At 37.3% G+C, this 22,845-nt stretch overlaps 1 protein-coding gene across 2 annotated transcripts; it reads right to left on the bottom strand.

The window, feature by feature from the left end:
* Positions 1 to 1,586: 1,586 nt before the first annotated feature.
* On the bottom strand, positions 1,587 to 22,585 carry LOC121733237 (inositol polyphosphate 5-phosphatase K-like). Of its 2 annotated transcripts, XM_042123432.1 has the most exons (10): positions 22,370 to 22,585; positions 22,167 to 22,286; positions 21,456 to 21,681; positions 18,206 to 18,381; positions 13,473 to 13,715; positions 10,816 to 10,969; positions 5,320 to 5,475; positions 3,784 to 3,927; positions 2,978 to 3,170; positions 1,587 to 2,335 (listed from the first exon to the last, which is right to left on the bottom strand). In XM_042123432.1, exons 1-10 carry the CDS (start codon positions 22,381 to 22,383, stop codon positions 2,145 to 2,147), a joined length of 1,617 nt encoding a protein of 538 aa, XP_041979366.1. In that variant the 5' UTR covers positions 22,384 to 22,585; the 3' UTR covers positions 1,587 to 2,144. The 2 variants fall into 2 exon arrangements, with proteins under 2 accessions (XP_041979366.1, XP_041979367.1); XM_042123433.1 differs by lacking the exon at positions 5,320 to 5,475.
* Positions 22,586 to 22,845: the final 260 nt, after the last annotated feature.

Here is a 22,845-nt window from a genome sequence, read left to right as displayed (position 1 = left end):
TTTTGCTTTGCACCTACATCAATAAATTAGAAAAAAAAAACATAAGGTAGCCATAGACGAGGGTGTGGGCTAGAAGTTTATTTATATAGCTTTTCTTTTTTATCACGCGATAGAAACAGAATGTAGTTGGTTGTGATGTTAAAGCCAAAAATAAGCATTATAATGAAATAATAATATACCACAGTGTATATTTACACATTTTTAATCCCTAAAAAGCCCCTTTATTTACAATCTAATTAACTACAATTAAAGTTAATAATGCTAACAAAAATAGTTAAAACATCATCATTAGAAATATTTCCGCTAAAATAAAATCCATCTCATTGTTATGAAATAACTACTATAAAAATAGGTATTGTGACACAAAAAAAAATAGAAACAAATCTCACCAATACAAAACGAACATATAAAAATAAATCTATACTATTGTAACAGCTAACGGTAATGCTATATTTCTATCACCAATACTTCTATCCATCTATATTCTATATTGCCATTGCATAAATTATATCTACCCGAGGAAATTGATTCCTATACAGTTGACGGACCTACGTCGTTTGGTCGGCTTATGTCAATTCAAAGTTAGCTGTGATCGGTCGGTTGAGTTTGACTTAAGAGGGCGACTAACCCAAAAATCAATCATCGTCTCTTCACACTGACAGAGTAGACAGATATGTCTATTGTGACACTGACGCCCGTCTTTCATATGCCAGGTGAAAAAGGACGACGCGGATTCATCGCCAAATTAGTTTTTTCTCAATAACTCGATAAATATAAAATATTTTAAAAATCCGCTAGGTCGGATTCTCAATGATAGAATTTTATGCAATGTGTTAAAATATTAACTTTGTTCAATGCACGGTTATGGCAATAGTGAAAATTAGCTATGCATCTTTGTGATTTTTTTCTATCGAGAAAATTTTCAGATATCGTGTTTTTGCTCAGATCGAATTCTTGGAAATATAATGTAGTATCTAATTTTAGAAAATGAAACAATTCGGGGCTTATTTTCAAGTATAAAATGAATTATAAAATCGTAAATTTTGGGTTAGTCGCCCCCTTAACGCAACCAAATTACTTAGGCCCGCCATCTGCATAGCAATCAACTTCTCTGATAGTACCTAATTATTATCAAAGATATATTGGTATACTAGATACGTCCGATGCTTATGCAAAATGCACGACTTTAAATGTCTTCACTCACCAAAATGTTACGTGTTATATGGAGCCTAAACAAAATACTATCAAAGCAATAATTGATTCAAAGGCGGATCAACGTTATTTGGTCGCATCATATCATGTCAATGTCAAAACACGTCTATCCGCTGCTTGATATAACCTAACCAAATAACACAGGTCTGATATCGGCCTGTAAATTAATTTCTCTGAAAGTACAATATCAAAAATATTTTTAAAATAAACGATTAACGTAGAATAAACCGCCAAATCTAGTGATGGAATGTGTCAATATCATACTTCAATGTTATTTAACTTCTCCGCCTCTAGTACACAGACGCTGCGAACTGCGAAACAGCGGCGAACCGATTTACTGTCTCATCCGGCACATGTCAATGGCTTATATTGCATCTCGCTCTATTCCTGTTTCGCAGATTCGCCGCTGTTTCGCAGTTTGCAGCGTCGATGTACTAGAGGCGTTAGAGCACTACAGACGAACGGCAGTCGTCGACGCGTGCCGTCGACAAGAAGTGTCGTTCGTCTGTAAGAAGCCTTACTCATACAGATGAGTGGTGGGTACAACGGATAGTTCACTAGCTGTCCTTGTCTTTTAATTTGAAATACACTATTGACAGACTAGGACAGCTATGTTACAAGCTGTATAAACATTTTTATTACTGTTAAGTTACTAACTATATTACCTTTTTATACTTTGTCGAATCTCACTTTAATATTTTGTCACACATTAAATAAAACACTTTCCCATTACGTCAATTTGCGTATTTCTAATTACTGAACTCTTACGTCTCAAAAGTTGCGTCTCTTTCTAGTTAACTGAAGTACGTCTCATTGAAATGTGCATCTCTTTATACCACTTACACTGTTACACTGAATATTGCATCTCTCTCTAATGGATCTTACGTCTCTTTCCGTCGTGTCGCCGGTGAACCGGGCAGGTATCCCCTTAGTCAGTCAATGCTGAGATCGTTGGAGAAATGGCGGGACAGCTTGGCCACATCTAAGCCTGTGAAGTCTGTGAATATGTCTGACGTGGCCGTACTCGGCTTGGAAGGTCCAGCGCTCGTTGACGGCTCCACTCCTACGTCTAAGGCGACTAGCTTGTCCTCTTTACTGCTGACTTCGAAAGGCTCTGATATGCCTGAAAGGAGAGTTTTGGATTAGTAATGGAATGTACACAATATGCGCCACTGTCATCACTTAGCGTTACCTTTGCAAATCATCATCATCAATAATAATTATTATCATTCAATCAATCAGAAGTGTGATTCGCCCAGTCGCATTTAAGCCCCTTTAGAGTGTTGAGTATGAGTTTTTGTCGTTTTCTACCTATGTTTTTTTTTACATTACTACATTAGCGAAAATTTGTATGGCGTTGACTTAGGTTGCTTTTTTCCCGCCAAGGGCGCTGATTTGACTTTATTAACCCATCAACCCCCATGCGGCAGCCGGCTGCCGCATAGCAATTGTAAATCAGTTGTATCTGTGATACCCACGAATTGTGTTAAAGGGGCTGCGTTTCTACTGAAGTGGAGCCGAGCTTAGCGATGCCCGAATTGACCAATCGTGCTATTCCAGCGGAATGACAGCGAAGATTTCGAGCATGGTGATTGGTCAATTCGGCACCGCTAAGCCCCGCTTCGCTTCAGTGGTAACGCAGCTTAGTTTACGTCCGCACGGTGAGAAGTAACAAATGTTCACACTCAGGCCGTCGATAGTCACATGTCAGGGAATGACAACAAAATCATAACAGGCCAAATAAGATAAGGGAATTTGAACTCACCTAGCACACTCCTAACGTCGTTATTCGGTTGGCTGAAGTATATGAACCGGTAGAACCCGGGCGTCCGTACACCGCTACCAACTGGGAAGCTCAGCGTGATGGTTCTTGGCTGGCCTGCCGCAGTCGGCGGTTGTACTTGGACCTTAGACAGGTACTCGTACGCTATGTAGTCGTCCAGATTGTGGAAGTTGGCCTGGAAGAATTTAATTTATTTTATAAGCTTGCAACTAATGCTAATATACAACAATAACTTAAAGCTTTAGAAAAGAAAGAGCTAATGACACGTCTTCACTAATAGTATCGAATAAAAAATTAATTAAAAAAATCTGTCTATCCAGATCATATAAATATGATATAATATCCGGTATGGATTTAGATAATAATAATGGAATATTAATAATAATGAATACATCTGTTTCAATTTACATTTGTCTGTCTGTACCAGTCCTCAGGACCCTTATTTTGAAATTCTAAGGGTGAAGCCAAACGAGCGTAATTTGTGAGTTGTGAGTCGCAGAATTTCGGCTGGCAGAAATTCTGCTGCATTCAGTTTCATACAAAATTCCTGTTTGATTCACACGAGCGTAATTTTGTGAGTCATGATTTGTATGAAAAGATTTGTATTACGCGACCGAAATTCTGCGACTCAGAACTCACAAATTACGCTCGTTTGGCTTCACCCTAAACCACCCCGCTGGTGACTTATTCTCATGATTTCAATGTCGTGCGCACACATGTGCATATGCGAAGAGATATTCGACTCAAGACTATTGGTCGCCAGATCTGTCACCATCTACAACACTCACATCGTATATCCCGATCCAGTCATTAGCGTTAACCTCCACATCGGGTGACAGCGTACACTGCGTCCTGAAGTCCGCGTCGCCGATATACCAGACGCGCGTGACCGGCGCAAACTCCACCGTCTTCACTGTGTAGTTTGAGAATGCCTGGAAAAGAACACAGTAATATTAGAATAAAAGAAAGAGGGTAGACTGTCTTCATGGATGTCTGAAACAGGTAGAAAAAAGTATTTTTCAAACTCAAACTCATTTTTTTGTTGTTGAAAATATGTTCGCTGAACGTATGTACCTACTATACTGGTGCCTACCACGGCATTGTAAATAATATTAGACGAGCTTAAGGTTTAATGTGGGTAGACAGGAATTGTCTCTTTTTTTTCTAAGTCATTTATGATTATGAATATAAGAATTTTAAGTTCCCCTTAAGTTTTGTAAAATAAATTGGTTAGTCAGTTCATGCTTTGTGTTAGTACCTTACTAATATAACACCTTAAGGCCCAATTTCACCAACGTCTGTTAGTGTTAACCGCTTGTTAAAATGTCATGTCTTCATTCGTATGAAAAACAAAAGAAGTAACGTGATACTAATCTGAGCGTTAACTTTAACAGTCGTTGGTGAAATTGAGCATAAGCTTGGTACAGTGTAACAATCATAACATTATGTTGCAATAAAACAATATGATATTAAAACTCTACTATAACTCGGTCAGCGAACACTAAAGCTTCGGCCAAACCTACGCGACCAAAGCGACTGCGAAGAGAGCGGGAATAATCTACATTCTACGGTTTCGCACCGTAGTCGCGCAGCCTTAGTAGACAAGTGGCAAGCGATTATCGTAAACGCTAACAAAATGCATGCGATTTGACATAAGTCATCGCTTCGCTAGCGAATACTAATGTCAAATCCCATACATTTTGTGGCGTTGGCGTTTACGATAACCGCTTGCCGCTTGTCTAGGCCCTCTGGTGTGCACACCAGTTTCGCGTTGCAGACGCTCCCGTCCCGCGTTACTGACGCGTAGGTTTGGTCGAAGCCTTAATATTTAGCCATTGATCTATCTCCACTTGTTTTGTGCTATCGCGCTGTAATACCTGTGGAAGCGAGACGCAAAATTTTCGTGCGTGAGTAAAAGAAACAAGTAGCGATAAGTCAAGTGCTGAATTTCGTGATGTTCGGTGACCGGGCTACCAATCATTTGGGACGATGTGGCAAGATGGAGCACCTTAGATTTAAGGTACACAAGTTGGAAGCCGGCTACATGAAGTCGCAGCAGACGACGCAGACGATGTTTCGTCGCGACACGTCATTTCTATGTATTTCTAAATGTGTCGCTAGCTGCAGCGCAGGGTATTTCATAGAAATACATAGAAACCAGTAGTGTCGCGACGACACGTCGTCTGCGGTTGCTTCGTGCCGGTTGTAACCGGCACCTTTAGGTCATAATTGACTTATTTTCTTGTCGACAAAATTATGCTCAGAACTTAAGGCACCCCTTTCTTCCCGCAAAGTCTACTTCTATATCTAAACAAGCCACTCACCTCGTTCGCATCAGTATAACTAGGTTGTTCTACTGAGCTGCTGGCTTCATCTACCGCGGCCTCTGCCACAACCGGCGCGACTAACGCCGATCGCATGCGTATGCCGGAACGCGGGGCCTTCGTTTCTGTGACGGCGCGCGTGAATCCATTGCGTATCTACCATGCAGTTAGTAAGCTGTTAGGTATACATCACTGACCTCCATTATACAAGTACGCTGGACTTATACCCACATGCTTTTTGTGCCTATTTGAAGCAGAATCAGCGCCCCCAATGCGGGGGAAGAGAACTAAATCTGACGTAACTTGCAAATGGCCGCTTAATCGTTATTGGTTGTCATCACTAGTATTAGTTCCAAGTACTCTCACTATTGCTATCAGCGCCAATATGACGACTTTCAAACGTCATTTTTAGTTCTCTTCCCCCGCATTGGGGGCGCTGATTCCGCTTCAAACAGGCACAAAAAATAGCTGTCATTTCAAAGGGTATCATAAGTCCAGCATACTTGTATAATGGAGGTCAGTGGTATACATGCTATCTACATGTAACAAAACTAAGTGATAATAATTTAGGGTGTGTAAGTGTCCCATAAATAGAGTTCACTGTGAAAGTAGCAGCGCTGAAAGAGAAAATTTGATTTGAGATTTCTATGGGCAGGAGCCCCCGCGTCATGAATTTTTCCATAGAAAGGTGAAAAAAAACTATTTCAGCGCTGCTACTTTCACAGTGAACTCTACATAAGGGACACCTCACACATACAAACCCTAACTGGGTTTTATTACACCTTGTATATGCTATGGTCTGTTCGCGTTAAGGTATTATAATGAACCATAATAGATATGTCCACACTGTGCACTTTCATCTTCAATTTTCGTCATCAACTTTCATATTGGCGCATTCAATAATTATTGAATGCGTCAAGGAACGCAACGCCAATATTGTCATTTTTAAAGTTTTGGATACGGTCAGAGGGCATGCGTGGCGGGCATGCCTCACGTTCGCTGTTGACTGCGCTATAACGCATGCCCTTGACGAACAGAAAAAGGCACAGTGTGGACAAAGCTATTAGATATTGCGTAGCAGTCTACAGTAGGCATTGGCACAAGCGACGTCGAACACGGTCAATCATAGACGAATGTGCGTCTCTACATGTTCACCAGCGCTTTTTTAGCGAATAAGCTAAGTATAGTGTTATCTAAATTAATGTCTAGTGGCGCCATCTACAGTGCGTTAGTGTAAACACCGTTATCCTTGAAACCATCAAATGAACCCGTCAAAATGAACAACTTTTTCTATGAGAACAATGCTGGGAACTCAAAAAAACTGCTGTCTTCATACCCATACGGATGCCCGGATCGGCAATTTGTATGGGTATGAAGACGGATTTTTTTGAGTTCCCAGCATGAGAACAATCTCATAGAAAAAGTTGTTCATTTTGACGGGCTCATTTGATGGTTTCAAGGATAACGGTGTTTACTCTAACATCTTGTATAACTATCTATCCTAATATCATACTATACTCGTTCACTGCAGGTATACTGTAACTACTACATTTGAATTTGGCCATCAAAAAAATTTATCAGAATTTAAACAAAGCCGAAATATTTTAATTTAAAAGCTGTTTCACATAAAGCAAACAACATAATATAAATAAATACATATATTTTTATTGCTTTGTTATTGTATAGCGTATTCACAGAGCGGCAACAGTGTGAAACTAGGGCAGGGGAACAAAACAATGAAATCGCTAACGTTGAAAATTATAATGAAAACGAAAACAAACTATTGTTATCTACAAATCAACGCATTTAATCTTTTCAGTGTGTGGTTTAGAAAAGAAAGTGTAATTATGATGGTACTATCAGAGAAGTTGATTCATAGGCAGATGCCGGACCTACGTATTTTGGTCGCGTTATGTCAAAACCAGCCGACAGACGACGACTTATGGCTGGTTTACACGTATTGAGTTGATAAGTAGTTAACTAAATTTTAACTTAATTTTAAGTTGTTAATTGCATATAATAAAACACAAAATTTAGTAGCAAGTAGCAAGTTCAAATTTAGTAAGTACTAAACTGATGGCAACTACAATTTAGTTACTCTAGTAATAAGATTAATAATAATAATATCTATGGACGCTTCACACCACGTCAGTCTGGCCCCGTGCTAAGTACCTAAGGGACTTGTGTTACAGGTACCAGACAACGGAAATATATTGAATACTTTTACTACTACACTAATATTATAAAGCGGAAGAGTTTGTTTGTTTGTTTGAACGCACTAATCTCAGGAACCACTAGTCCGATTTGAAAAATTCTTTCTACGGGGGAAATTATTTCAAATTGTTTATTATCCTTAAATCTACTGGAGCAATTTTTATGTTATTTGGCACGCTTGAAGAATATACCACGTGAAAGGCTATTATTATATTACAAATGATTAGGCTATTATTTGCGGAAAAATTTACGGTTTCCGTGAAATTTCTAAATTTCGCGGGCGAAGCCGTGCGGAACATCTATACATAATAAACTCCTGTCAAAATCCTCAGAACCGGGCATAAGCCTCCTGAAACGTCCTCCTTTGTGGAAGTCGGATAAAAATATAACTTGAATTGATTATGATTCCGGGCAAAATTGTGACGTCATAATAATATAAATGATAATGAATGCAGATGACGTAAAACCATTATTGTTACAGTGACATTTTGACGAATTACAACTATAATTAACAAGAAAACGCGCTTCTTAATTTAAATAATTATATTTCTCGTTAAAAATAACTATGGATTAGATCTGAGGTGGTTGTAATGTTAATTATGTTTTTATGTACGCGATATACATTTAGGCAAATAAAAATAAAGGTTTTATGACCGCATACTTGGAAATAAGACTTAAAAGGTTGAGGGTTTGCAAAAAAAACTTAATTTTTTGTCATTAATAAACGACTAAAGCTGGACGAAGACTTTGATATTATATTATAAAGATTTTGATATTATTGAGGAAGCTATTATTTATATATATTATTTGTATATGTATATTGTATAAATTATAAATTATAATATACATAACGATCGAGAAGCAAGCAATTCATAAAAATTGTCATGATCAGGTTAGTATAGTTTGTGCGCCTTATGAGTTATGACCGCCAAAATCTTTCTTTTTGCCGTAGTCGTTTTTAGGGTTCCGTACCCAAAGGGGAAAAAACGGGACCCTATTACTGAGACTTCGATGTCTGTCCGTCTGTCTGGCCGTCTGTCTGTCCATCTGTATATCCGTCTGTCTGTCTGTCTCCAGGTTGTATCTCAAGAATCGCTATAGCTAGACTTCTGAAATTTTCACAGATTGTGTATATTTGTTGCCGCTACAACAACAAATACTGAAAACAAAATAAAGTTAATATATGAGAGGGGCTCCTGTGGCAGCCCCTCTCAAATATTAACTTTATTTATGTTGTATGCAACAAACGTGATTTTTTCGACCTTTTTTGCTCTATGGCAACAGCCTACCTGTTGCCATAGAGCAAAAAAGGTACTTGAATTTTTCACAAAGTCCTTTATTATATGTGTACTTTAATATTTAATAATAATATTAAAATAAATTAAAATTTTAAGGGCACCTATACAAAAACACGATTTTTGGCCTATTGTTCCTCTATAACGGTACCCTTCGTGCGCGAGTCCGACTCGCACTTGGCCGATTATTTAAATATAATTAGTGTAGGTAATTTCATAATATCAAAGCAGTCAATATACGTTCAACTTAGTTGCGGGGTTGTGTAAATTCCGTAAAATTTCATGCTCATATTATTAATTTCGTACATAACTTCTAATTATAGACCACAACAATTTATTAGTACATTCTAACATTGCATGCGTGTTAGCACATAAGGTCATTTAAAACGAACTCTACATTAAGTTTTATTAAGATCTTGGCAAGAATTAGAATTTTCTTTTTCAAAGACAAGTAGAAAAAAGAAATATGTACTTACTTTTTGAAGTGACATATTTTCACGATACATTTTATGCAAAATTTTTAGCAATTAATTTTTTTTTAATTTGTTTTTTTTTTTTACTTTTTAGTCTACTCTTTAGTTTATTGTAGAGTTGACTTTAAATGACCTACCTGCGTTTTTTACTGCACCTGAGTTGTAAAGTTCTACCTTAATCCCAATTAGGTATTAGAATTTTAGTCGAAATGTGTGACATAAATAATGATGAAAGATAAACTACCTTATCAAGTTGATTTTAACCCATCGATCGTGGAATAACGAGACACAATAGCTTATCTATTGTTATCGCGGCCGTATGCGGCCGGATGCGGCCGCTTAGGGCTTCATGAATTAAGTTATACTTCAGAGGCTAAAGTTTAGCTAGTATCAGCTACCCGCTAACAACTCAATTTGGTAAAGTCTACTTTAGGCAAAGGTCGGAACAGAGGGCGCTACTAGTACACACAGTAAATAATCCGACCAGAATCCGACATGTTGCACACAGCTCACAATATTTTCCGATACAGAAACGTTATCAACGTCGAACAAAAGTTTGTTTACTGTCTATGCTGGCGCTGCCATATTATATATTCTGTGGCGCTGCCTCTAACGTGAAAAAACATTGCGGTAATATTTCCTATATCTTATATATAAAATTCTCGTGTCACAATGTTAGGCCGCGTACTCCTCCAAAACGGCTTTACTGATGTCTGGGAATCTGCTTCTGGGTACTTATTATATTGATAAGTGCATTTGTTGAATAAATAATAGTAAATTATTACAACTCGGGACTGACGGCGACCATTGTTTGTGCGACGGGATAGCGATGGACGTTGCCATGGTGACATACTTATTTAGTTACTTCAATAAAATAATACGGGCGAAATACTTTATATGGCAAAGAAACGTTTGCCGGGACAGCTAGTTGTATATAAAATCTTCTTTTGTATGAAAGAGAAGATTTATCGACAAATTATAGTTAGTGCGTTTTATGATGATATGTGTGACACATTATAATTGCCAATAGTAGGGAAGTTACCTAACAAAAATTAATCGATAGTTTAAAAATATCGAATCACTTCGTAAAGGAATTGCAATCGAAATTATCGATTTCGTACTGACGTTTCAGTGGTGCCGGCGGTTTAAGATGGCCGCCCTTTTTTATCGATTTGATTTCGATTCAACAAAGTCAATCTCTATTGACATAAGTTCCGTTTCATGCATATGACATTTTTCAAATGTTTTCGTAACAATAATTTTATACTCCTATTTCACAGTTAATATTTATAATTTTTATTAATAAGTTAGCACTTAGCATCTTTTCATTTTTATTAATTTACAATTATAGGAAACATTTGTTTTTGTAGATGGAATATAATTTATTACATTTTGATATTTTTTGTTTTCTTGTAAAAAAAACCCGTAGCAAGGAACATGAAAACTGTCACCCATATCATCTTAGAACGCACAAACTATAAGCAAGCTGGCCCAAAAATTACAATTAAACCAACCTTAATATTAAACTGGGCGACCACCGGTTTGTGATCGCTGACTGTGTAGTGCGGGATGTGGTTGTACGAGACCAGGTCTGCCCGTAGAGTTATATTCTCGTAGTTGTTCGCTATCACCTTGTATAATATCCTGTCCGTCCATGAGGGTTTACGTCTGGAAGGAGAGTGTGAAATTAGTTAGGTATATAAATCTAGGCGACACATCAGGCTTAGCTTAGCGGGCCCCTAGACGATCAATTGTATTGTGCAATATAACGCTTCAATTTTATTGAACAGTTTATTTGACAATTAGATTGAAGGCGCGCGATGTTTAATATCAACCCTAGACGGTCAATATGGCGCAATACGTGATATTGCACAATAAAATTGATCATCTAGAGGTCCGCTTAAGAACAGTTAGAAATGCGAAGTAATAGAAATATTTTTGGTAACTTTTTCAATCTCTTAAATTGTGTATACTTCGGCTGAACTCTCAGAAGGACACTTTTTTGGTTACTATGCTAAATGTGTTAATAAAGTTTAGCCAGGTAAGGACAGGCAGGTATCGCATTAATATTTTAATATAATAAGTCAGTAGCTCCTAAGCAGGTAGGAATTCCAATAAGAGAGAGAGAGAGAATATGTTAAGATCCAAGGCATAACACAGGTATTACTGATTATTTTTAAAAGCTAAGCAGAAATCGTTTTGCGGTTTAAAAATGATTTTTTTTAATTGTAAAATCCTACAGAGGTTTTAAGTGGTGTGATTAGTAAGAAGTATACATACTATCGATTTAGGTAAATCGTACGGCAATATAATTTGTTTTAGTAAATCTAATATTTACAAAGATAAGCTGTAATCACAATTAATATTTTATATCCAAAGTTTAGAGATAAGATACATAAACATTACAAAATTAAAAGATACCTAATAAATTAATTTTTCATTAAACATAAGAAAATCGTACCATAAATCATATTTAAATATTGTTATTTGTAATACTTTATTATTATAAAATATGACTTCACCGGTCATCCTCATTTAATTATAATAATTTGAGTGAGTTTTTCTCGAAATTTAAAAGCAAAATATAACATTAAAATGTCGAGACCAAAATTATTGTTTCTTATTACCTCTTCACAAAAACCGACAAACCAATTTTGACGTTTGGTAGAAAAATATTTTGAGACCCAAGAAAGGATATAGGATAGTTCCTATCCCGGAAAATGAACAGTTAATACGCGTTACAGGAATTCCGACGAAAGGAAGTTTGTGGCATCAACTAGTAGATTTAGGGCATGTTTCACCACATCCTGATAAGTGACGAATAGGCTATCCCACAATTAACTTGACAGATCAAGGGCCTGTTTCACCACTTTCTGATGAAGTGCCTAATAGGCTATTTACAACTTTTTTGACAGATTCTCCATACTTGATCTGTCAAGTTAATTGGTGAATAGCCTTATCAGGAAGTGGCGAAACAGGCCCCAAGTATGGAGAATCTGTCAAAAAGTTGTGAATAGCCTATTCGGCACTTTATCAGAAAGTGGTGAAACAGGCCCTTAGGATTATATATTGATTATTATTATATGCACCAAGTACCAACCAATCGAACCCTTTGGAACGAGCCAGTCGAACAAACAACCTTCATCGAATCGATTTCTTACCGTCGACATTGAACTCGCGTTGGTGTTACGTGTTTGGTTTTTTACGGATGCTGCCTCTGACGTCAGCACTTAGTGCAGAGTTTATAAGTTGTCTTCGAAGACACGTATTGTGAAATAATGTTACTGAACATCTTGTCAGTGATATAATAGGATAGTAAGTCAATCATAGGCTTCAATATCATCGGATTCAAGCGCTGAACTAGCACTATATCGTTTGGCATCCAATAATTTTACGTAAACACGTTTTCTGTCTAGTGCAGTTTCCAATAAATTAGCACCTAAGGGCTAAGACATAGATGCACATGAGTTCTCAGAAATCAGGGACCGAAGAGTCAAGTAGGCGGTAGGGGGACCTCACTAGACTATAGCAAAATACCTCATATTCCCCGCAATATTTCTAAGCATGCGTCCAGATTAAACAAGACTATGACCGTGGAACTTAACAAGTCTACTAACACTGTTTATACTCGTATTATGTACATCCTATACAGAGTATGTACCTACTCACATAATCCAGAAACACTTTATATAATGCCTCGAAGCTACCACTAAGGAGTCTTAAGCCCGTATTTTTCGTCAGTACTTAAGATGCGACCCGCTCTCAAGACGCGGTTCGGCTCTGTGATTGGTCCAAATTTTGACAGCCAACGAATCACAGAGCCTGAACCGTGTCTTGAGACCGAGATGCATCTTGAGTACCGACTAAAAATACGGGCCTTAAAGTACTCACTTGACATCATAATCATCAGTTCCAAGTGTAGTTGTCTTTCTCCACCTTGCCCAAGGCATCTCACCTTTCCCAAAGTTGGCGATATTCCACCTTGCCACGATCCCAACTTGTCCAGAGCTGGCAAAATCCCACCTTGCCACTATCTCACCTTTCCCAAAGTTGGCAGTAGAAACCTTGCCACGATACCAGCTCGTCCAGAGTTGGCAAAATCCCACCTTATCCAGGGTTGGCAAAATCCCACCTTATCCTCTAATAAAATTTTGCGCATCTGCATACTCACTTTACATCATAATCATCAGTGCCAATGTTGAACTTGTAAGTAGGCGGGAAGCGGATCTCGGGCTCGGAGAACTCGGAGAAGGCGTCGCCGCTGTCCATCACCGCCAGAAGCTGGTCGTGTTTCAGCAGCGCCGCGTACTTGTCCTTCTCCACTTTACCCAGGGCTGTCACTATCTCCTCTGAGGATATGCTGCCGGCAGGATGGTCGGTGCGGAAGTTGAGGTCGCCGATCCAGAACACATAGCTGGAAAACAATAGAAGTTTAGAGCGTCTGAAAAAGCTGGTAGTAATTGTTGAGCCACTTATATTTGGGACTCTGGAATGGTGAACGACTTTTGCTTTAAATGTATAAGCTTCAAAAGGTATTATAATAATATGATTCGTCTAATAGTTAAAGTGATGCGGCCTCTCCACGTTGGCCCATGATGAACAAACAAAGAAAAACATTATTTGGATGTATCTAATAGTTAAAATGATGCGGCCTCTCCACGTTAGCCCATGATGGACAAATAAAGAAAAACATTATTTAGATAATGTAATCATAGTGAGAATAATGGGCCAGCGTGTGAAGGACCCTCATTCCAGTAAAGGTTTTAGGTATTAGGTTGAACTTTTTTCTATTAATATAATATATAACGTTATGATCAATCCTATAAGTGCCAATAAAGATGTAGGTGTGTAAAAATATATGCAACTAATACAGCCGATAACTGATAACAGAGATACTCATAGATAGCGGAACGATAACGAAATTCAATAGAACTATATCTAGAGCAAATAATTCGATTTCCGCTGGGCTGGGGTTCACATGGTGACGATAAGGAAAATCAATTGCCACTTCAGACTTCAGAGACTCGATATTGTGCTCTTAATTGTGTTATGAGCTTCATTGCGTTAACATTGTCTATGGAGTAAAATGTTGAGACGTCTTATGCTAAGTACTCACATACGGTTTTGCTCGATAGTTTTACTCCGAATCGAAGGAAATGACATATTTGACATATTACAAAACTGACAGCTCGAAGGTTCGCTTCGAGCCGGCTCCAATAAAAATAAATATGTCAAATATGTCATTTCCCTCGATTCGGAGTAAAACTATCAAGCAAAACCGTATGTGAGTACTTAGCATTAGGCATCCATTACACGCTCATGCAAACGACAGTCAATTCCGTCAATCATGAATTATGTTTGATTGATGGTGACTGATGGACTGACAACTGGTATTAGACGGTCACTCAATTTTCTTCAGTTTTATGCCAGTCGACGCCAAAATTTTCAAAGGTACTTGTACGTTTCTAATTTTTTTTCCTATTTTGTCAGATTTCAGACAACACTCACTCAAAATTCTTGACTGATGGTGGCATGAAGCAAAAATCAAGATATCCATATTTTCGTCAATCATCTTCATGCAACCGTCTGTCACGCTCTTACACGGTAGGTTATCCATCAGTTACGGCCATAACTGTGGTAAATCTGACAGCAAAACCTACCGTGTAAATCGTGTAATGGATGCCTAACTCTATACAAAACAATGAGAAAGTGTGTATTTCTGTTACTTCTTCATAAATACGCCTCCATGTTCCAGTGGTATAGAGCGCGGCTCTTGACTCGGAGGTCGTGGGTTCGATTCCCGCGTTAGAAACATGTTATTTCCAAGTTTGGTTAGGACAATGCAGGCTGATCACCTGATTGTTTGACAAGTAAGATGATCCATGCGTCGGATGGGCATGTAAAAAGTCGGTCCTGTGCCTGATCTCTCGCCAGTCGTGTCGGTCTTCCGTCCCACTGGGTTATGAGAGTAAAGGAATAGAGAGTGCTCTTGTGTACTGCGCACACACTTGGGCACTATAAAATTACACCTGCGTAACTGGCCTGATTTCAATGAAATCGGCCACCATCACCGAAATAGATTTGGGAGTCATTATTATTCATAAATCATAAATAATAAAGGTGCTGAATCGATTTTGAAGTATGTAGATACTTTGAGTCCCGGGCAAGAACATAGAAATGTTTGGATTCCGATAAAATGTACTTACAAGTTGTAAGTGAATTACTTCATATCACCACATCATCTCACAGACAACACCGCATCCGAAAACGAAGCGCAGCAACGCTGCTGCGGTGACGCACCGCAAAACGCGATATAACGGAACACTTGATGAGAAAAAAATTAAAAAAAAAACACATCAAAATGGCACAACATTGACAAATTACATAATTACATCAGCTATTTCCATATTAGGCTCTAAGTTTTCCCAAGGCCCTTGTATCATCACAGCCCTACAACACTCTAAGCGGCTTATTAACATAGTACAATCGTATTACACTTTAATCGATTTAGTTACGTTGCCAGTTTTTATGGAATAACTAGTTTTTATTTACATTTTAGTAGTCTCAATGTGAACCACAGAGTTCACATTCACGGCCTCCTAGATATGGCACTTGAGGGACAATAGGGATGATGCGATATTTTTATTTTTGTGTTTATTTTAAAGAACTCCATGTAGAATAGACCACAAGTATATAAAAAAAAATTAAACACTGGAATTTACTGAAAAAATGTGGTTAAAATTGTCAATTTAAATGTTGGCCCCAAAACGGATCTATAGTCTGTATGACGTCACTACTCACTATTGTTTGACAATTATTATTGACAATGGCCCCACTTGATCGTACCTCTCAAAAAGTTGTCATGCCCGCGTTCCATTTAGCGTTAAAAACGATCAAAACGTTCTTTTGATTGATTTTATTTGAAAAATATTATTATGCACTTTATTTGACACATCTTCATATTTCTTTAATCTGTGGCTAACCCATCCGGTTTATAACACAAAATATACTTATTTTATTTGTTTTTTGTTTTGTTGCTGTAAACACTTTTAACATGTACTTATTCATTAAATTTTATATTTTATCTTATAAAGTATAATAGTTATATGAAAATATGTGTGTAATAATTTAAATAAGTTATAAGGAAAACTTTAATGTACTTCTAAGCCGGAGTAAATTATTCGTTATAAACGTTTATCTAATAACTTCTAAAACTATCCACCAAACATTTTAATGAAATTTGACTTATATATAATATATTTAATTATTATGACTTCTGTGCAATTATTTTCTGTAAACTTGAGTTCGACGTAAAAGACCTCAAAAGGTTGTAACATCAACCAAAGGTCAACAGCTTACAACCTGTAATTATACGGATCATGGTTTAAATACAGTGCCATTTGATATTCATATTACAGAATCAGTATCACTTTATTTAGAACTAGTTGACGCCTGACTTGCCGTTGCGTAGAAATTCATTTACCGCGCGGCTAAAGTTAATTTTTTCCGGGATAAAAAGTATCCTATGTCCTTACTCCTTTCCCGGAAATCAAAGTATCTCCGGTAGTAAATCGGTTCAGCGGTTTGAGCGTGAAGAGGTGACAGACAGACACACTTTCGCACTTATAATATTAGTATGGAAGTATGGATAGGTGATCAGTACATTACATACACTGTAAAATTATTGAACATTTTATTGAATTAATTTAACAATAACCTCCTCTTTTGAAGTCGGTTAAAATATAACCAAAACTTGCTACAGTCGGAACGCGAATCACATTGAAATTCGGCCATTCACCCAGTGCCACCTGTCTCTTATATTCGTGCACGAAACGATTGCTATCGCATTACGAATGTGGTATAGAAATGAGATAGATATATGAACGAAAGAGACAGAGGCACAAGTTAGCTAATGGGTTCGGTTCTGCTTTAGGTGTCAGGAGTCAAGACTCTTCTTTAAAAAAATTCTTGAGGAAAAACCAGTATCAGTGTTGAGTGAAGACTCAAGACGCAAACATTGATTGAACAACGATTGTCAATAACAAGGCTCATTTTTAATACAATTAGGGCAAAGGGCCTGCCATCGCCCACACGACAATTCGTCGTTCTTGCGAAACCCTACGCTTAGCAAATATCAAACTTGCGTATCCTTATCAGTCACAAAAGCAACTGAAATAATAACATTGCTACAAATAGTTACTGGGTGAATACCGTTAAAAAGAATAAGACAGTAGAAACTATTAGAAGTTTTCGGACGACAAAATTTTCAAAATAAGTTTACTGGAACTGTGCTTAGATGGCGCGCTACGCTTGTCGCGTCGCGCTAACATCTTTTGGCTGGTTTATTAAATAAAATTATAATTAAATTTCAAATGAAAACTAATTACAGATGGACACGAATCATGCGTCATTAACGCGTCGATGACAATGAGGATGCAAAGCAGCGGTCTATAAAATGTCGCCAGCCAGTGGCGGCGCAAGACATAAATTTTATGGGGCAAAATATATTTTGCGAGGCCCCCTGATGGATGATGCAAAAAGACGGATTTTATAAAAAAAAAAGACGCGCTGTCCAAGGGGCGCGGGGCCCCTAGGACCGCGAGGCCGTGGGCGGTCGCCCACACCGCCCACGCCTTACGCCGCCTCTGTCACCAGCGTTAGTTTTACGCTGATCGCTCATTTGTCAGCACCGTACGCGCCGTACGCGCCGTACGCGTCTAACGCTTTGCAGCGCGTTCGACGCGTACGTAGCACATGAAATGCAGCGCGTACGGTGCGGACGAGTGTGCGAGGTTTCACATCGTTTCATACAACGCATTCATTATTGCGGTGCGTTCGGCGGGTGCGTGCTGAAACTACTGATAATTGTACGATCACCTTTAAAATTGGCTACATGCAACTTACTCATGGTACAATATATTTGAGGTTTCACTGATGTGGTACGCGTGATCCTTGATGATGGTGTTGTAGTCGCTGATCCTCTCCGCCAGTAGGTGTTCGTGCGCCGCCAGATGACAGTTCACCAGGCAGACCGAACAGCCGTAGATGTTGAAGCGCACGCTAACAGCGCCCTTGTTACCCTGGAATAAGACTTATATTGTAATTGCGTAAGTCAAGGGTAGTTTACTTAACTCGATCGAATGGGTGGCATTTTTAAATTTAAAGCCAACAACAGCAAGACACTCATACATGAAAGTATAACTGTCGTATTTCGTTATTTCATGAGTATGTAACTATTTCTGGTTATTCCGCTTGGTAGTTACAAGGAATTAAGAGCCTTTTATAAGCATAAGGCTTCTAACAGACGAACAGTACTTGTCGACGGCAGTCGACTGCCATCGAGAAGTGTCGACGGCTACCGCGTCGACGTGTGCCCGTCGTCTGTAAGCGTCCTTACAGAACAAATGGGCCTGTTTCACCACTTTCTGATAAGTTCCGCATAGGCTATCCACTTAAGTTGACAGTAGAGTATGGAGAACAAATGGGCCTGTTTCACCACTTTCTGATAAGTTCCGCATAGGCTATCCACTTAAGTTGACAGATAGAGTATGGAGAATCTGTCAAATAAGTTATCTATTACGAAACTTAATTTTTTTATATTTTTTTACGAAATATGGGGGCAAACGAGCAAACGGGTCACCTGATGGAAAGCAACTTCCGTCGCCCATGGACACTCGCAGCATCAGAAGAGCTGCAGGTGCGTATCTAACCTTTTAAGAGGGAATAGGGTAATAGGGGAGGGTAGGGAAGGGAATAGGGTAGGGGATTGAGCCTCCGGTAAACTCACTTACTCGGCGAAAGTCGAAACACAGCGCAAGCGCTGTTTCACGCCGGTTTTCTGTGAGAACGTGGTATTTCTCCGGTCGAGCCGGCCCATTCGCGCCGAAGCATGGCTCTCCCACGTATTCATTATTTATACGTGGGGGATAATTAAATCTATTGTTATTAGAGAATTGAAAACAGTCTTGGGAAACAAGGAAAAGCAATTAATAATAATTGTAATGAGTAATGAAAATGTTAGGTGATTAAGAAACTAACTTTAATATTTGATATTATATTATACAGAGAGCTTTGTTGGAGTGGACTTATATCTAAGCATAAAGTAAATAGAGAAACAAAGGCCTGAGCAAGAGAAATGTCACTATCAGTAACACTGCATGGTAAAAAGAGACGTGTGATACATGACAGCAGCACTCTTTTTTTGACGTCCAGTCGGCAAGTGATGCACGTTGACAATTTAATCTCATAGAATTCATGTTCAGTCATGCTTGTGTAAGTGTATACCTACACATATGTTTTACACAGATGAAAACCAATTTCGGTTTCGTTTGACTGCTCGAGATTGTTGCTCTATTCCACTAGGTGTATTAACTTTATGGGGCTAAGGGTATTTCCATATTGCCCAGCTGCAAGTGTTCATTAATACACTGCTAAATTAAGCATGTAACATTGTACCCTTTTGACAATTAAAACTGTAAAAAGTACTAAACAAATCAACAGGATTGTAGTTTATTTACACAAATAAATATTTGTATTTTTTTTATCTCATTAGTATTAATTAACATTAAGTAGGTGGTTTTAGACTATTATTTTTATTACATATTTAAACATTAACCTTCACATGTGTTCTTTGAATAATAAAAGTGTATATGTTACGCTCAAAGACCGAAATCGCTCAGTGAGCGAAAAAATAGCTCACAACGCGTTGTGGTCAATGGAAACGGCCACGACGCGTTCTGGCAATCACAAAAAGACCATAACGCGAAATCCGTTACATGGCTGATATGCTATTCGTTTTTTTTTTATTTGTTCTTGATTGATTAATCGTCCATAGGTATGGAAGATTATATTTGAATTACCACGCGTACTACATAATATTTTTTCTTTTACTAAATCACTGCATTACTTGTTTATCATTATTATTTATAAAATATCCATAGTTCCATACTATTCATACTGATATTATGACTGTCTGTCTGTCTGGCGAAACGTGTTATTATTTGATGTTGTTTTTTTTTTTTAATTTAAAGACGTAATCTGATCTTAATTAAAAAAACTGCGTTGCGCCAGACAGACAGACAGACAGACAGACAGTAATAATATTAGTACGAAATGTATGGAACTATGGATATTTTAGTAGATATTTTATAAATAATAATGTTAAACACGTTATGCAGGGATTTAGTAAAAGAAAAAATATTTTGTAGTACGCGTAGTACTTAATTCAAATATAATCTTCCATACTTATAGACGATTAATCAATCAAGAACAAATCAAGAAAAACGTATATCATATCAGCCACGACACGAATTTCGCGTTATGGTCTTTTTGTGATTGCCAGAACGCGTCGTGGCTGTTTCACTGTAACCACAACGCGTTGTGAGCTATTTTTTCGCTCATTGAGCGATGTCGGTCTTTGAGCGTAACATATACATAGTATGTGTGCATGATAAATAAATTGTGTCCTCCTTGATTCTTATACCTACCTAGTCAATTTTTTTTTTTAGAAAATAAGGACAAGTAAAGAGGTGACAATTATTGGCATCTAGAGTTTTTTTTTCTATAATTTCTCTTTATGATGTGACCAGACTATGGCAACCATTTAAATCTCAATTAATGTATGTTATTGACCTTTGCATCTGCCAATTATATCCAATCAGAAGTATTTTATCACTAAACTACTTATTAGATGTTACTGTTACTGCCAAAGATGTCTGTGTTATTTAAATCTCAAATGCTAAACAACATCAATAATCAATAAATTAAGTAAAGACAGGACCATCATACTATAATACATGACATTGTAATTTGTCTCTCTAAATTAATTAAGTTCAAGAATAAAGGGGTAATAGATTTTTAGGTATACAAACCCCCTTTCTAGTAAAATGATCACACTGCCTGTTAAGTCACTTCTTAGGGATTGGTTGTAAAACATTACACAACTTTTTATTCTAGTCTTATAAGACTTTTAATTCATCAAGCTCCATACAGTCACCAGTGACCGAGACACAATAGAAATTCTATTGTGTCTCGTTTTTCCATGATCAACGGGTTAAATGTATCTGTCTAAAATTACTTGACACTTAAGGACATGAACAGTGTGAATCCTTTTATTAATAATAGGTTTAATATTTTAAATACATAAATGACTTACCCATAATCCCCCTAAGCCAGTTTTCGTGTACTGAGCCTCAATCTCTCTGAGATGTGTCACATGTTTCATCTGCGTGTACACAAGCAGGATAATACCCTGTAGTCTTATGCTCTTGGCTATGATGAAGCCTTGTCTACACAGTATTTTGTTGAACATAGATGTCCACTGATCACTAAATAGTGTGTCCATCAGCATGTTCTGAGGCTGTGATTTAACTTCTTGTAGGCTAAAAAAGTTTAATACTATGTTAATATAGAATCGCTTTAAGCAGTTATAAAAATTGTTGACTCAGAAATGGTAAAATTCTTTATACATTTTAGTATATTTTAGCACATGTATGCGCTAATTATAGTGTACAATACTTTGTAAGCATGGTGATGCAAGAATTTTGTAATAATAGGTGCATACCTATTACTTCACTTTTAGGCATCTATCATTTCCCTTTTAACATAGGTCAATGTTAATATTTCATTACTCTGTTTTGAAAGTGCAAAGCAGTGTATTATGAAAATTAATATTGATAATAAGCTTAACATTGAAAAATAGTTCAAAGACCATAGGTAAGGGAAAACCAAAGAAAAATATACAAGAAATCTTTAGAAAAAATGTCATATTATAGCTATCTTAAATAAAAGGACTGATTAATTATTATCAAAAGAGCTAGTTATTAACCTACACTTTGTAGATGGAGAAATATATCTGTGAACTTACCCAATCACATAAAAATCAGGTAAAGGCTTATTTTTATTAAACTGTGATGGAAAATCCAGGAGTGAGTTCAAATCTTGACCTGGATTCTTGGTAGCTACGTTCCAGGTCACGAAGTAAAACCTGTGAACGCAAGATTAATTTAAAACAGAAATGAGGCCAATCCAGTTATTAAAGCACACGATATAATGATAAAGTTACATTACCTGAGAGTATCCATGGTTTTATGAATGAAACTCACTAGACACTAAGAACACTATGCACTAATTCTATTTATATAATTTACAAAAAATCTTAAGATAATTTCTATATACGCTTATTAGTTGATAAGATAAGAAAAGAAAAAGCACTCAAAGGACTTCATATTTTCTGCAACGCAAGTTTCGCTCACAGTTACTGATTTTTTACTAAAAAAAAAATGTTGTTGCCAGTTACCACTTGCCACTTGCCAGTCTTGTCACTTGTCAATGTCATTTCATTATTTGACGTTGACAACATTACGTTTTAATTTTAGTAGAAAGAAGTAAAGTAAACTGTTTCAATCTGTCAATCAACCAAAAATCGATATGTCAAGAACCAAAAATAGATGAAAATTATTCTAAAAATTGTGTTTTTTTTTTGTATGGGATTTTTATTGTGTTTTTTATTTTTTTTATATTATGTGTTCTTTAAATATTATTAT

This window comes from Aricia agestis, chromosome 13, assembly GCF_905147365.1.
Source record: "Aricia agestis chromosome 13, ilAriAges1.1, whole genome shotgun sequence".
Taxonomy (NCBI): Eukaryota; Metazoa; Arthropoda; class Insecta; order Lepidoptera; family Lycaenidae; genus Aricia; species Aricia agestis.
Note: the sequence above shows the minus strand (reverse complement) of the source record. Positions and strands in the feature narration are given on the sequence as shown.